At 50.5% G+C, this 16,801-nt stretch overlaps 1 protein-coding gene across 1 annotated transcript in view; it reads left to right on the top strand.

Annotated features, from left to right (window-relative positions):
* CNPY1 (canopy FGF signaling regulator 1) overlaps positions 1-16,801 on the top strand; it is a gene marked incomplete at its 3' end in the record, with an annotated part of 71,934 nt that overhangs the window by 38,483 nt on the left and 16,650 nt on the right. The window contains exons 3-4 of the mRNA XM_080818766.1: positions 10,497-10,700; positions 12,430-12,526. Of these exons, the coding sequence (XP_080674892.1) occupies positions 10,497-10,700; positions 12,430-12,526 (301 nt within the window). The remainder of the gene's footprint in view (positions 1-10,496; positions 10,701-12,429; positions 12,527-16,801) is intronic.

Below are 16,801 nucleotides of genomic sequence, written 5' to 3'. Positions count from 1 at the left end.
GGGGAGACAGGACCACGTCACGTGGGCAGGGGCGAGGGGACAGCAGGAACGAGACCACCTGGGAGGAGGGGCTGGGCGAGCGGCTTCTGGAAAGAACCAGACGGTAGATGGTTTAGGATCTGTGGGCCTCCCTGCTACTGAAGCCGGGCGGCAGCCGTGGACGGGACGTGTGTGGATGGGTGTGGCTGCGTCTCACAAAAGCTTTACTGGGGACACCAGTATTTGAACTTCATGTCGTTTTCACATGTCACAAAATATGATTCTTTTGATTTCACTTATAAAATGTAAAAACCAGTATTGGCTCACAGGCTACACACACAAGGTGATGGCCTGGGGGACCCCGGCACCAAGGGGGGACTCCACCCGAGGCCAGTACGGTTCCTGCGTGACTTCAGACGGGGGCCCCAGACCACCCGTGGCCCCAGGCTGGGAGGACAAGGACCACCCGAACTTTGCTGCCGTCTCCTCCTGTCTAGTACGAGCTAGCGCACAGCAGGTGGTCGACAGGCAGTGGCCACGTGACCAAGTGCCGCCACGGGCGCTATGAGCCCTGAGATTCTCTCCCCCGTCGGTGTGGCCTTGACCCGCCTTCTTGCCCACCCGTCAGAACCGGCCACGTGTCCTGGCCATCTGTCCCCAGCACGGCCTCGGTGGACAGAGCCCGGCGACGGTGCTTGGCCTCCGCCATCGCAGGGCCCAGCCGCCGAGCTCCCTGGAAGGCTGGTTGCAGCCTCAACCAAGGATTCCGGGGCCGGACGAACGGGGGACCAGGATTTCTCCTCTTCAGGAGCTGGTGCGGAGTCTGTCTTACCCTCAGTTCAGACACTAACCTGCTGAGGTCTGGGACTCACTGACAGGAAGATAACGTTTACCCAAATACACAGAGAATCAGGAAGGAACGGATTTAGTATTATCTCTTGGGATTCATAATTTTTAAATAGTGAAAAAATAATTCTGTTCCAATGGAGCAAAATAATCTCAAAATAATCTCGTGTCTATCTACTCCAGTACACATCGGCAGAGGCCACAGTGACCGCGAGCGCCGTGAGAGCCGTGAAGGAGGACAGAGGCTGGCGGTCACGGCCGGACCAGTGCTGAGACCAGCCTCCAAGTTGTGCTGGTGCCTTGTGCCACCGTGATGGATCTGCACGACGGGTCCTCCCACCATGACGAGGAGAAAGTCCTGGGGTGTCCGAGGAGCCTTGGGACCCGGGCGGCCTGTGGTGCCCGCTCTCCTTGGGGAAGCCATCGGAGACATTCAGTGATTTGGCCCGTAGTTTATTTTTAGAGATGTCTCTCTGTGATGGGCCTACGTGGGTTTCATGGGCTGGCCAGAGAGAGCCAAGTTGCAAACAAAACCCGCGAAGTGTGTATCAGGAATGACTTCGTCACCCACGCTGAGGACCACGGCCCGAGAAGATAACCCAACAGAAGAAACGTGGCGTATACAACAATGCACCGAGCGGAGTTACTTGTTCATGTTGCTGATTCCCCGGATGTCCCAAAGTCGAGGAGCTGTCTGCCGGGAGCCACATTTCCACGGAACGCCACGTTTCCATGGAACGCCCTGCCATCAGCGAACGCGGACGCCAGACCCAGACGCCGGAGAGCGGGTCTGCAGTCGGGGCCTCGGTGCGTGCGGGTGGACCCGCGGCCGCGGTTCTGCGGGGCGCAAGCTGGAAGGGGACAGGTTGGGTGGCCACGTGCCTGTCCCATTCCTCCAGCAGAAGCAGCATTTTCTCACACACGTAGCTTGTGAACGTGTTGATTTATGAAGACTCGGGGTCCCCAAATGAGGAAAACCAAACCAAGCCCAACAAAAACATGTTCTTTAATAGGAACAAAGTTGACTTAGTCATAGTCTCCTTGCTATAGACGTGGGTTGGGTTTGGTCTCCATCAGTTCTCACATTTGTACCCTGTCCTCCCAGGCCAGAGGAGACTGTCCCAGCATTGCTAGGACAGCAAAGACCCAGGGGGACCATGTCCTTGGGTCCCGAGGCCTGGCGGTCTCCTCAAACGCTTCAAGACTTTCCTAATGACCTCCCTGCTTGGCAGCTAAGCTACAGTGACCTCCCCAGGACCGGCTGGCCAGAACCCAGCGTCTCAGGACGGGTACCCTGCCGAGGCAAGGAGGAGAGGCAGCACCTTCGGTGGGAAGTGGCGAAGCCGTCTCCAGGCACCAGGATTTGCTGCGGCAAACGCCGCCCTCTCCACTCCGGCCCGTCTTACCGCAGGCTCTGCCGCAGAAGGCGAACATTTCCATGGGGCTTCCAGCCCCGAAGAGCCAAGTCACACTCGGCCCCGCGCACCTGCCCGCTGCGGGTCTGCAGAACAGAGGGAGGGTCGGAAATGCGCGCGAGGGAAAGAATGCCGCAGAGGAGGGGCAAAACGACGGCCCAGAGCACGTTCAGCCGTGGGCCACAACAGAAGGTCTTCCTCGCGGGACAGGTGCCAGGAGCTGCCGGGCACCCTTGATCGTCCCTCGCATCTCTCTGTCGTCTCCGAGGTGGATAAGAGATCTCTGGTCTGAAAGCGTGTTCTCTAATGGGCAATACGGCGTCTCACTGCCCTCGGGCCTCGTCAGGAGGATGGGGGCCTCTGGCTCTCCTGAAGGTGCCCTCTGCCATTCGGGGCTGCGGACGGAGGCGTCTTTTTCAGGCCATCACACACCGTGTTTCTAAAGACAAGCCTTTCGGCCAGAGCTCTCACCCCGTGGTCCGTCCTCCGGGCACTGCTGGCGGGCTCCTTCCATGACCCAGCAGCACGGACAGCTGCAGGCTTGTCTCCACCACACCTCTCCCCCTCAGGACTCTGAGCCACACGGTCCGAGCCTCCCGGCACACTGAGGCCGCCTGAGCGCCACAGTCACGTGCAGAGCTGCAAGCAGTCGGTCTGGGCAAGGCCGGGGCTCTGTGACACCCATGCTGCTGGCCCAGGACATGCTTTGAGAGCCAAGGGCCTAGATGGCCATCCTGGCCACTCTCGATTCTGTGCAGACAGGAAGGGGAAGGGAAGGGGGCTGCGAGGAGGGCCTCACAGAGCTCTGCCCTGATGGGGAGGCCACCGTGTGCCCTGCTTCTTGGACACGGGAAGGACGGCCGCTCCGCTCCCCCCAGCCCTTCAGGAAGGAGAGCTCAGACATCAGTCCGTGCTCCTTAAACGGTGTCACTTGCGACAACAACAAACTAAAGCAGCATCCAGCAAATTGAAGGGAACAGTCGCACTTGACGCGGATGCACTGGGCTCGAGAAGGACTTTCCTATCGGTCCCTCAGCCTGATCCCATGTAGCCCAAGCGGTGTTATGGTGAGGACCGGGGACAGACGGGCAGGCCGGCAGTTGGCTGGGCACAGCAGACCAGAATGGAGGTGTTTGGGGCCTCTCCCCACCCGGCACGGCCGCGAGGCAAAGAGAAGATGGGGGCCTGCGCATGCAACTGCGCGGACTGTGTGCAGCTCGTGCTGTCCCGCATCCGCGGCCCTGCTGGGCCAGCGTCCCCTCAGCGTGCTCAGCCCGGTTGGCGGCTCCGCCCTTTCCGTGAATATTTGGTTTGAGGGGCTTGGGCCGTGGCTGGCGAGGCGTCAGGCTGGGGACCTCCTGGTCTGCACTGCATTTGCAGCTGGGGCTGTGACCACAAAGGACCTGAGAGCTGGGGCAGGGGTGGGGGTGGGGGGCTTAAACACCAGAAGCCTGTGTCTCCTGGCTCTAGAGGTGGGGAGTCTGCGATTCAGGGGTGCAGCTGGCTCCTCTCCAGGCCCCCCCCCAGCCACACGTGGTGGTCTCCCTGCATGTCTGTGTCCTAAACTCCTCGTCTTATAAGGACCGCACTCCTGCTGGGTCAGGGCTACCCTCGTGGCCTCGGTTTACCTTCATGACCTCTGTAAAGGCTCTGTGTCCACATGAGGCCACATTCTGAGGTCCCGAGGCTTGTGGCTTCAACATAGGAACCTAGGGGACACAATTCAGCCCCAGAGTGCCCCTTCCTTGTCACTCGGTGGGGTGTGACATTTGAGTAGGGCTGAAGGCAGTTAGGAAACAGCCTGCCCCCAAGGACTGGCTGGCGATGTCCCCTGGCTGAGCTCTGACCTTGGCTCTGTCCTCCTCTCCGTGCCTGTGCCCTCCCCTGGCACATGGGATGCTGGCTGAAAGGTCTCCAAGCTCCAGTGTCCTTGTGTCCAGCAGTCGGGGCTAGGGGACATGGACAGCGATGGTCTTGCTGCGACAGGCATCACCCCGGGATCTGGGCCACAGCAGACCATTCAACACCTGGCTCCCCATCCAAGATATGGGGGCAGAAATGCTCCCCTTATCCCACACCAAAGTAGTGTCTGGGGTTAGAATAAGGTAAGAATTATTCAAAAAAGGGGATTTTTAACAAATATTACAGGGATTTGCTGCCGCTCATGAGAGTCAGCAGTCCCCTTGAAGCTGCGCTCCGGGGGGTGGTGTCTTTGACTCCTCCCCCGACAGGCATGGCTTTCTGGTTTGACGTCTCCACGGTGAGTGGGCCTCCGTCCGGGGACCCGACAGGGACGGGCGTGGCTGAGCCCCCCTGTCACCAGGTGAGCAAAGGCACAGCAAACCGTGTGTGCAGTCTGCTCTGGTCCGTGTGCAAAGCGGACAGGACGCTCCCAAATGCACACACGGTCACGTGTATGTACCAACAGGGTCACGTGTATACACACACGGACACACGTGCACATGCAGTCACACGTGTACAGATGTGCACGCGGAAGGTTTCTGGCTGGTGGAGAACTGGGGGCTTAGGGTCTGGGGTATCAGCCTCGGCCTTACTTTTTTTTTCTTTTTTAATATTTTATTTATTTATTTATTTGACAAAGTGGCCGGCGGTGGGGGGCGGTGATGGAGGGGGAGCACAAGCAGGGAAGAGCCAGAAGGAGAAGCAGGCTCCCCGCTGAGCAGGGAGCCCGATGCGGGGCTCGATCCCAGGACCCCGGATCACGACCCGAGCCGGAGGCAGGCGCTTCACCGACTGAGCCCCCGGCGCACCCGGCCTCACTTTGACTCTGCCCTTTTGTTCCTTTTGGATTTTTTTTTTCCCTAATCAAGTGAATGTGTTACTTTAGCTATTAAAAATGTTTTTAAAGAAAACAGCGCTGCGTTTCTGGTCCGTGGAAGCCAGCGTGTGCGCATCTCCCCGTCTGCAGGGAAGGAACACCGCAGGCTCTGGGTGCCGTGTCCGTCCCCCTTGCTCCGGGCCGCCTGCAGCTTCTAGGGAATCTTCCCCTCTGCCGCCCGGCTGGGAAATGCCACAACAGGTGCCACAAACGCCGAGGTTTCACCTTTCCCATCTAGGGAAAGGGTTTCGCGGAGCTGGTCGGAAGCACGCCGTCACTCGACTCCACCAAACGGCGAAGGGTTCGCGGATTTGGGGCGAGGCAGGAGCCTGTAAAACAAGGAGACAGATACTGAATTAACGAGAGACGAGGAGCCCCGTGACCGCTCACCAGCATCTGCTCGACCTCTCCCATGCCCGTCCTCTCCCAGGATCTTAATTTTTATTTGGAATCACAGAAGAGTCTCTTTCCAACCACCTGAATGATCCGTCTGACACGTAATGGAGTTCGGTAAATACGTGTTAAATGGATGGACAGATTCACGTCTCACTCCGTGAAGGCCGCCACACTGCTCCCGCCGCCCTTTTATGCACTTTTTCTAGCCATGTTCTTTCCTTTAATCTGCAAATCCTTCCGGGGTCTGTCAACAGAGGGCACAGCTCAGGGATACACCGTGGGAAGGGCGCCCAGAGCCCTTGCTTCTGGTGATTCTTTTAAAAGATGGGAAAATTGTGACAGTTGCATGTGGACAAATGCATTTTTTCCATTTTACCCAAAATGCGTGAAAATTAAAGGTTTTCTTGAAGATGAACAGAATAGTCTTTAGAATGGGGAAATGAAACGTGGGGGCCAAGCTTGCATTTGATAATGAAAGTAAAGTTTTTTTAAACTTTGGGGAAAAGTCAAATTGAGTTCAGTGGGCCATGTAGAGTTCATCAGTGATGAACCATGATGCAATTTTATTTCTGACTCCATTTATCACTGTGAAGCTGGGAATAGGCTCCAGAATTTAAAAAAAAAAAAAAAAGTGATTGGAAAAAAAAGTGATTTCCCGGTTTTGAATGGTAGGAAAATTCCCCCCAAATCACGTTCTTTTCCTTTATTTCTGTTTTCCTCACAAACTGAGCATATACTTTGTCATAACAGCAGATGTGCAAGCAGAAGAATAGGAAACACTTGCAAAATGTTTTATCTTAAATGATAAGACTGACTCTTTTCATTATTCAGATTAAAGAAGGCGAAATGCTGATGTTATTTCCATAAATTTACTGTGTCTTTGTGGCATATCGCGCTGAAATCTTTGTATTTTTGTCCCCAACGTTTTATTGATTGCAGAAATTCACCTGTTTTAACATGGAATTGATGGTAACTGGAAAAACTGATATTAATTCTATTATGTGTTGGCTGGCTTTAGTTCCCTAAACAAAGGCTACTTAAAATCTCTGTTATTGATTAAGTCCAGATGGAATTCACTTCTTCTGATACACAGAACACAGGCAGACTCGCCAGACCGTATTATTCCTCATCGAAACGAGCTCCTTTAGTTCTCTAATTATATTGTCTAATAAAACTAAACAGTCAATGCTATTTGCATATTATATGAAGAAGTGTCATACAACAAACTCATAGCAGTCAATTAACATAAAAGCTAATTATATAGCTCATCATCTTACAAGTTTCTGAATTCATGCTTCCCCTGTTGTAGCCTAGAGCAAAGGAGGCTTGAATTTTCCCTTCTAAATATTGACTTTTAACTAATATCAGAAGTGATTTCAATATTTTTATGGATGAAAAGTTAGTGATGAAGCCAGACGCGATATTTGCTACAATGCAATTAAAATTTCTACATGAACTAAACCTCTAGAAAGTGAATCTTTGCAACGATACGAACTCAATGATCAGTCACTAAGCAGTTAAGTACTGGTTTCATATCTGAGGAAAAAGATAAGTGAGATTTATTTGAGATTGCCAGGCTGTTATGCAAAAGACACAGCTACCACAAGAACGGTTCCACGTCCAATTGTACACTGTAACGTAACTGTATTCCTGCCTAATTGTGATAGCTATCAAGCAAGAAATTCGCTACAAGACGAGCGGAGGCACAGTAATGAACGCACAGGGGAGGCACCGTGTAACTCACTGTCAGGAAGGTGTGTCTGCACAAACCCCTCTCTCCAGTTTTCTACAGAACCCAAAGCCAAAACTTCCAGCTACTTTCTCCCCCCTGCTCTCAAGCATGGGTACGTCCTTCCACCCCCATTTCATCGCAGGAGGAGCAAGCCCAGGGTCAGAAGAAGCCTGAAAGGAAACAGAAACAGACACGACATGGACTAAGTGGGATTCCCAGTTGTAGGTAGGTTTCAGAAGGGCAAAAGTTAGGATCTACTTCAGGCACAATGAAGTCATAATGGATCGCTTCTGTATGTATAACTCACAGCAACGAGCCCATGTTGGAAAAGTCAGAGTGATAAGAAAACTGCCAGAGAATCGGGTTTTCTCCTTGTACAATGATGGCGGCCGTCGCCATTCATATTGTAATGAGGCTAGTATCTCTGAGACAGTCCTTGCGGGGTGGAGACAACCCTCCCCTAAGATTACAATAGCAGTTGCGTTATTGACAAGTACTATTCAAAACCTTCATAGTACAGAAAGAAAGACTTCGTTTTATTCCCCTTGTCTCAATACTTACTGCCCTCTTATAGTCAAAACACTGTGAGGGGAGAAAAAGGCCCAATTATTCTATGAACAGTCGTTAAATTTCCAGAAGGCAGTTCGGCTAAGTGGACTCATTTCAAACTCCAATCGTGTGTGTTTTAGCAAACGTGGAAAGCTTCTTTTTCTTTAGCATTTTCTCATAAAATTGGGTGCTTTGATTGAGATTTTAAAATCTATTATTTTTTTAAGTCTTCTGAAATAGCCTCCAGTAATCTCCTGTGGGTGTTTCTCCTTTCTTGTTTTTGGTGGAGATTGTAATGGAGCATTTCTGAGCTATCTGCTGGCAAGTATTTTCTACTCTTCAAGAATGCTAACTCCACAGGGCCAGCTAACGACAGGTCGAAAAGCACGTTTGCCTTCAGACTCACAAAACAACAATTCACGTGTTGATCTCTTGCTGCGAACGTATCTGTGTTAAAATAAGCACCACACTCGTATATTTGAACTTGGAAATTTACACTCCCAAAATTGGAAAAAAAAATCCGTTTTGTGGCAAGTTTTCATGTGGGGACTGTTTTTAAAAAGTCTCAGCCTCGGAAACAAACAGAAACCCTCTCAAAATACGCTGTGGAGGCCTTGTGCCCATTAACCTCCGATCTGCTCACATCCGAGATGCTGGGCGATGTCTGCACACCGCTCAGGACCTTAGGGCAGTTGAAAACAACAACAAGAACAACAACACATTTTCGAGAGTGGTCTCAGGTCAACCTGAAAATACTGGGATGTATGAGGACAGCGATGAGGGTTCCCCAAGCTCTTCCCGGCTCAGACCCTGCCCTCCTGAGATTACCACTCCCACCCTATTTCTTTTCCGACTGGGGACGACTGGGACGGAGGGGTGGAGAGAGGATCCAGAGTGGGCTTCTCCATTAGAGCCAGATTTTTTTTAGGTGAAAGGGTGCACTCGTCCCCAGAAAGTAAAATGCTGCTTTGCTGACAAGGAGAAAGTGGCATGAAGTATTCCAAACGCGGCAGGTCCACGGAAAGGCCGCTTGCTGGCAGGAAAAAGCCCTCGTCATTCTGCTAATGATCTGCTTGATTAACTGTAATTAAGAATTTACCTCTGTGTTTTATAACTTGCAGACCCAATACAAATTTAATCCGTAGCTCCTGTAAGTTCATAAAACGGATGTTCGGTTTGCCTGTTTACCCACGTATTACCGTTTTTTTTTTTACAATTTCCAGTGCTCCATGGGCAGCATTAAAAGTGGCAGTAAAAGGCGATTTGTATTCGGAACGCGCTGGAAGCCGCTTCCTTTAGGGTCCTTCGACTGAGACATTAAACACACGCGCGCACACACGCTCGGGAGTTTTAAAAAACGGGTGGTTTAGTGAACAAGCACATGTGTTGGTGTATTCTAGTTTAATAAACGATTTAACCGCGAGACATGAGCGCACGGGCCTAGAAAGACCGGACGCCAAACCCAGTGTGGGGGACTGGCGGGGACACCGTTACCGCGCACGCGGTGGGGCAGCGGGACGCGACCCAGGGGGCTGTTTCTTTGGCTTCTTCCCCGTCCACGGTTCTGTCTTTCACGGAGTCGACTCCGCCCCGAAGCGGGGGCGGACGGCGGGGACCCCGGAGCGGCCTCCCCCGGGAGCGGCGGTCCGAAGGCGCGGGCGGGCAGGGCCACCGCGCCGAGCCGCGCTCGCCCGGGAACCCGCGGCCAGATGGCGGGAGGCGCGGGGACCCTTTGTGCGCCCCGAGCGCGCGCCTCAAAGCCGCGCGGTCGCCGGCACCGGAAGGGTTCACACTGCGTCTGAAAGGGGACAATGGAGTCTGGATGGATCAACATCGCCGAAACCGAGTTCATTTGCGATTCAGCCCCTTTCAGCGCGGTTGTCATGCAAACTTCCTACTTTGATCAGCAGAGGGTAGCGAGGGAGAAAACCCGCGGAGGCCGGGCCGCGGCGCGTCCGCGGCGCCCTTGGCGCGTCCCCGCCCCCTTCCGGAAGGAGCCGCGGGGACGCCGCATCCTGCACCTTGACCTGTCTAGACGGGCCCCGAGTTTTTGTCTCGGTTTCCAAGGGCGCGGGGCGCTCTTTGACCCCCCGCGCGAGGCGGAGGTGGTGGCCACGGGGTCCTCTGAATCCTCCCCGGATTCCGGAGGGAGCGGGGCGCGCGGAGACGGGCACCAGCTGTCCCCAGAGCCCGCGGCCGCGCCCGGGGCCGCCCTGCCCGCCCCTCTCCCCCCCGGCGCCCGCGGGCGTCAGCGCGGCGGCCGGGCACCCGCGTCCCGGGCGCACGTCTGGGCTCCGCGGGGCTGGTCCGGGATGCGGGGGCGCGCTGCCTCGCCGCGTCTCCATCCCTCCCTGGCCCCTCTCGTCCTCTCCAGGTTCCGCGTCTCTCTCGCTCTCTTCCTCCCTCTCTCTTGCAAGTACATAATCACAGCCATTTTCTGCACTCGGTGCCTTCGTCTGCAGGCTCGGGGACTTTTCAGGAGGACGACCTGCACAAGTGGGCTTTATAGTTTGCGTATAGGGTTTTTCCTGCCCACTTGCAAACACCCGCCCTTTTGCAAAAGCACCATTTAAGCCCACTCGGTAAATTCTGCAAGGAGGACAGCTGCGCGCACGTTCTGCTGCGAGGGGGACGCAGGTCGGCGTTCGCGGGGGTGGCGAACGTCTCCACGTGCCTCCCCGCGAGCCCTCTCGCGCCCCGAGCGCACAGGACCGCTTCCCTGCCCGTGTTGTCTTCGCAGGTCCCCCTGGCCCGCTCGGAGGCTTTCCTGGCCGACCTGTTGGATGGCGTGTGCGAGCGGATGAACGAGTACAAGCTGGAGGAAGACCCGGTGACCAAGGAGAAGGCGTTTAAGAGATTTGCCCCAAGGAAAGGAGACAAAATATACAAAGAATTTAAAAAATTCTATTTCTATTCTGATGCTTACAGACCTTTGAAATTCGCGGTAAGCTCCCTTCCCGGGCAGGTGAACCCTGGGCGCCACCAGCACTCTCTGGTTTTCTCTCTTTCGCTCTTTGCTTGGGTTGTTGACTTTGGAGACACTGAGCCTTCGAACGTTATGTTTGCTTTGTGGTCCTGCCTTTTCAGCGCTGACCGGGCACTGAGGAATGTGAGACACCTCACGGGGCTCGGGGGACGGGAGACATTTTCCAGAAAGTGCTGTGGCAGCTCCCAGGGACTTTGAGACACAGTCTGTGTGCTTCTGTGCTGTGGGGCTTGGGGAGGTGTCCCCGTGGGTCCCCTGGCCGAGGCAGGTCTCTTCCAGGTTCCCACAGAAAGATTCAGGGGTCATGGCTCCTAGGTGAAAATCCAAATTAAAAGGAATGTCGCTTTCAAATATTTACAGCCAAATGGTAGAGAAAGAGTGGCATACATCAGCCGTTCTCCCCCACCCCCCACCACTTTCAGGCTTCACAGAAGAGAGAGAATTTCTTTCCTGAGTTAATTCAAGTATTTTAGCACAAACTAAGTTAAACAAAGGCTTAGGTATGATAGCTGGCTTAAGGCCAAACTTCCGTCCAGTACAGTGTTTATTTTAGATGAAGGCTGGCCTCCGGGTTGCTAGAATGTGCCAGGCAAAATATATTCCAATATATTTCACTTTACTTAATGCTGTTGAATCAGACAAACTGATGGGAAAGCCTGTTTAAAAAATGTATTAAGTTCACACATTGGCCAAAATGTCAGGCATGCTGAACCCCTGAAATAAGGGCTTTAGCTGACTTTCGAAGATTTCATTTTAATTAAAAAGTAGAGGCAATAATTCCAGGTTAAAAGTGCTGCGGAAGAGAAATTGCAATGAGTGAGGGTGCTTGCACTTCGCAGGTTTTAAATCAACACATTATAGTGGAATTTAAATATTTTTAAAGGCCATTGAAAAATTTTAAAGTCTTGCTTAATGAACTTGGAAAATGATTTGCAAGTCTCGAGTGAATGCCCTTCTGCAGCTTCCTAATTCCTGAAACTGTAGCCCTGTGGGTCTCTAACACAGACACACACTTCACTTAGAATTGAAGATTTTTTTTTTTTTTTAATGTCTGGGCAAATTTGGGCCCCCTCTTCTCTGAAAAGTTAGATTTGGAGGTAGAAGCAGAGTGAAATTATGAATGGATCTCTGAATGGTAGGAAAAGAAACTTCCCCGAGTAACTGTCAAGCATGTTACCCACAGTGGGATTGAGGCCGGGTTTGTTTTGATCGCTTTCAGCGATTGTTTTCACGCTTCAGACTCTGTTTTAAAACCGCAACGTGGATTACTCTGTTACATCTGAGGGAACCTGGTTTAACCATTTCCAAGGAGCTGTGTTCTTTAAAGGGTTCTAAAACAAACAAAAACAAAGCTGAGACTTTTCGGCCCCACCCAGGAGACCCACTTCCTAGTCCTCGCATTCCAATTTAAGGGAGAGGAACAGATACAAAGAACTAGTTTCCTCCCTTACCCTGTCTTTCAACACCACTAATCAGTTGGTTAAGTCCCAGGAAAAATGATGCAGTGAACATTCTGGGGAGAGGGGGTCGCGCCAGTGCCGTGATGTCTTAAACCAAGGGGGCTAATAGAAGCGGGCCACCTTGGCAACCCGATTTTCTATTTTCAGCTAAGAAAATGTTGGTAAGTGCTTCTAACGAGACGCCCCGTGCGTGTCTCTCCACCTGTGCTGTGATCCCGTTTCCGCAGTGCGAGGCCATAATAGAGGAGCATGAAGACGAGATACTCTCCCTTATCGCCCAGGAGGCACATCACCTCGCTGACAAGCTGTGCGGTGGAAAGGCAGGTACTGTGTCTGATGGAACATGTGTCCTCGCGCGCCCACCCCCTCTCCCCCTGCGCTGCACCATGTTTTTTCAAACGGCGCCTTGCTTTCTCCCTGCCACCGAGGGCTCTCCACTGAATCAGAAAGACACCGAGTGGGAGAAAACAAACAAACAAAACCACAGGGCTCCGGGAGCCCCTCCTTGACACTTCTTGCCTCTGCCTTGTCAGCAAAGTCTAAGGGGCTCAGGCTAGACTTTCGAATGTTAAGGACCATATGCTCATCCGAATTGGACGGATCCAAAGCACTTTCTCTTTCCAAACTCCGAGAAAGCTGGGCTTCTCCGTCCTGGATCAGGAAGGAGAATCTCTTTAGGACTTTCCTACAGACAGAAGGTGGGATCGTTATTTAGTGCGAGATTTTGTAAAGGTTTTTGTTTGTTTGTTGATCGGTGAGGGGAGCTGGATATTTGTTTTTCAAGTTAATTTCCCAGAAATCCACTGTTCTTAAAATATTTTTCTTTCTGGCAGAGGGTAGAAAATAATACTTGAGTTATATTCGCGCACACACACACTCAGAAGCTAGATAAATTAACAGAACTTGATTCACATGAAGTTGAAACTATGTTACTATCATTGGCCTTTCCACCTGTTTGGTGGCCTGTGAACCTTCTAGGGGAGTGTCACGATGATGCTTCTTTAAAACACTTACCAGAATGTAGCCAAGTTGGGCAGCCTTTTCAGAGATCTTGGAGAAAATGAACGATGCATATGAAGACAGTGATTTAAAGTCCTGGAAGTACTTTTACGCCATCGCAGAATCTTGAGATATTTAGCAATTGCTTGTAATAAGGTATAATGCACCTGCATCCGCAGTATTGAATTTAGTGCCAAAATCCTTAAAATAATGTTTACTGCACATTTGTAGGTAAATATTCATGTCATCAAAAGTTATTAAAGAAGAAAGTTATAAATCCACATTAACAGGAAAAAGTTTTCTTACTCTGAGTAGATAATAGGGTTGTTTTCTGCTTAAAATCCAGTTTGAAAAATAATAATAAGATCCAGTTTGGTTGGGAGTTTGAAGAAGAGTACACGGCATGACACAGTTAGGGTTGTCCTGGGCTAGGGTTGTCCGGGTGGGGGCTGGCTGTGGAGTTCAGTTACGTAATGTTGCAATGTTGTGAAATTCGCATCAATAAGGGCATAGCCACGATTTCCCAAAGAAAGTATTTTCGAAGTTTTTCAAACAATCTGGAGATGTACATATGCTTGAAGATACAAGCAAACATGCAGTGACCAAGCCAGAAAATGTCTGTTTTCCTGTTTTTTCCTCACAAAGGGTGTGGACTCATCATAACCATCTGTGGCAAATGCAACAAATTTGCTCTATGAACACCTGTTCAGACCTTACCTGGGGCCTGAGCAAGTTCCACCAATTCTTCACAGCAACCCTGACCCACATAATCAGATCCTGGGGGAAAGGCTCTGTTCCTAACTGCAGCAGTTTGACTTGAGTTCAGTAATGTCTTTTCACTCCTTTTGCGTATTTATAATTAGAAAAATAAACGTAAACCCCGAGAAATAAGGGAAACCCTGAGCATAAGGGGAAACTAAGGTACACGCAGGGCTGCTGGTGTAACATAAAACGTTGGATAACTAATTCTCAATAGCGTTTGATTGTTTGAAAACTGGTGAAGTCCTTACACTCTAAACAGAAACGTCAGGGCCGCGGGACTCCCGAGAAGGCCCGCGAGCCACCCCAGAGGTAACCGTCTCTGACTACACCACAGTGCTGTGGTTTCCAAGCTGGGTTTCTCTGTGAGACCCATGTATGGATATTACGGACATCAGTTAAAAACTGCAGGTATGTTAATCCTGAAAAGAGGCTAGACTCGCCCCCCACACCCCCAAGTCTACTACTGTTGAAGTAAGTTAACACCCCATAGCAAGATGGACTTTTTTCAAACTTAAAAATTATTGCCAGAAAAGGCTAAAGCAATACATCAGTGAGAAAAATGGCATGTGATAACCCTGACAACAAAGAAGCGGTGTGTTTTGACGTATTGGGACGGTTTCAGACCGCCTAGAAGGTGAGACACTCCCGTGATAGAAGAACTGGGGCGCTCTCCCGCGGAACGTTTATACGGGGTGGCAGGTGTCCTGTGTGAGCTCGGCGTCCGTGCCCTGCTTCTCGAGGTAATACGTCACCTTGTTCTGTTGTCCTGCAACTTTACTGTGGTGGATCTCCGCGTTTTAAAGATGTTTGGAAGACATGGCCGCGTGTGTGTGTGTGTGTGTGTGTGTGTGTGTGTGTGTGTGTACTAGAGGCTCTGAACGTGCCTTAGCCAGTAACATGCTACCCAGCGTCTGCGCTGTCCAAGACACTCCACTGAGGTCTGCAAAAATGTCTACAGACCGTTTTTAGGGAGATGACTTCTTTTAAACAGATGCTTCTAGAACTAGAGGTTTAATTGGAAAGTTGGCCCCTTTTTCTACTTTATGCATGTGCATGTGTGCAGTGCACGTGCGTTTTTTATGTGCATCTATATATGAATTTTGCTTTTTTCTCTTTCACGTAGGTCATTTCACTTTAATTTTTCAATAATTACATGGTCGCAGATGAGGGCACACTCACAGACTTTAAAACTTCAGCTTTTGTGAGGTATAATTGACATGAAATTGTAAGGTGTTGAAAGAGTGCATCGTGGTGATTTGGTATGTGCGTGTGTCGTGAGAGATCCCTCCCGTCCGCTTACTTAAAACTGGATTCCTTAAGTTAAGTATCGGGACTGACAGTGCACCCCCAGCCACCAACAGACAAATGGGGGAGGATGGAGAAAACATCTGTTACGCTCAAGATGACCGTTTGGATTTTAAAATAACACATCAGTGGGATTTTCACAAACATTATGTTCCACCTTTTGAATCAGTAAAGAAAACCTCAGTGAAAGACGATCTGATTGCGGATGGGGCTGTGGATACCCCTGCAGCTTTAATCACTGCACAAAACAAAAGTTCACCAAATACACCCCGTTCTTGGGGTGTAAGACAGAATAAGAGAGCTACCCCATACATAATCTTGGGGGGGTTCCCCTAGGCAAAAATAAAAAAAAGAAGAAGAAGAAAAGTGAGCTCATTAGATTTTCCTGATGGAATATTTTGTGGCCCATGACCCAGGCTTTGCCAGATTGTCATTTTAACGTCTTGAAGTCAAAATGATGTTTTAAAATCTTAATAAGATAATCGGGCCGTGATAAAAAGTGTAGCTATATTCCACTGACGGTAGAGAACATAACACTCTAGATCATGGCAGAATGGGCAGTCTGTGGTTTGTGGGGTCGTCATTAGCTAGAGTGGGAGGGTGTCGATGCAAAGACAGAAATGTCTTCTGGACACGTCACTTCTGCTTTCATAGTAAATCTTAACATTTAAACCGTTAGACTGACGAATCTGTCACATGATCATTTGAAGGCAACACAGGAAATAAGGCACCAAGTATCTTGAAATGTTTAGCCTGCATGTAAAGGAAAAGCATTTTTACCTTTCTGTGCAGCCTTCCCAACACGAATGATAGCACTGAATGATAATAGGCCAAACGATTACTTTCAAAGGCCGGTATATTCCTGTTTTAAACAAACGACGTAGTTAAAATAATCCGTGGTCTTTTTAAAGAGAATTGGCATGAATTGCTTCCAGTTGGAAAAGGAGTGTGTGTTAGAGCATCTCCTTGCCTCTCTGCTCCTTGGGATAAAGGCCAGGCGTGCTGTGCCCCAATTTAAAGCACTCCTTAAATACTCCCAAGGCCATGGGCAAAGTGGTATGATCCCTGGGCTTGGGTTTTTAAACATTTTAGGAAAAAAAGGCTGGAAGATGGGACTAGAGTAGCTTTAACAGGTGTCGAGGCCAGGTTTGGGTCCGAGGGAGTAGACTATACCCCTTTTTCTGCTTGTGTGTGTATTTGAAGATTTCCACGATAAAAAAGGTTTTAAAATATGCTTCTGTAAAAATGTGGGGTTTTGCAGAAAGTTAGTGACTCATGCGCTGTGATTAAATGTGAGAGTGATGCTGTGTAACTTTTTTTCCCCCCAGATCTCTGCAAAACCGCTTCTAAGCAGACCGAACTCTAGGGTGCCAGGCCCATCAGGTGGTGAGGAGGAGAGCCGCGGCGTACAGGTCAACATCCACGTTCATATCTTTATGTTTCTTCATGGGAAGAAAGTCTGCGTCTCTCATTTATACCGTGTCGTCTCATGTATGACTTTTTTTTGGAAAATCTGTTGTTTGGCATCACAAC

The sequence above is a fragment of the Martes martes genome (genome assembly GCF_963455335.1).
Source record: "Martes martes genome assembly, chromosome: 11".
In the NCBI taxonomy this organism is placed as follows: domain Eukaryota; kingdom Metazoa; phylum Chordata; class Mammalia; order Carnivora; family Mustelidae; genus Martes; species Martes martes.
This window is presented reverse-complemented; position numbering and strand designations above follow the sequence as displayed.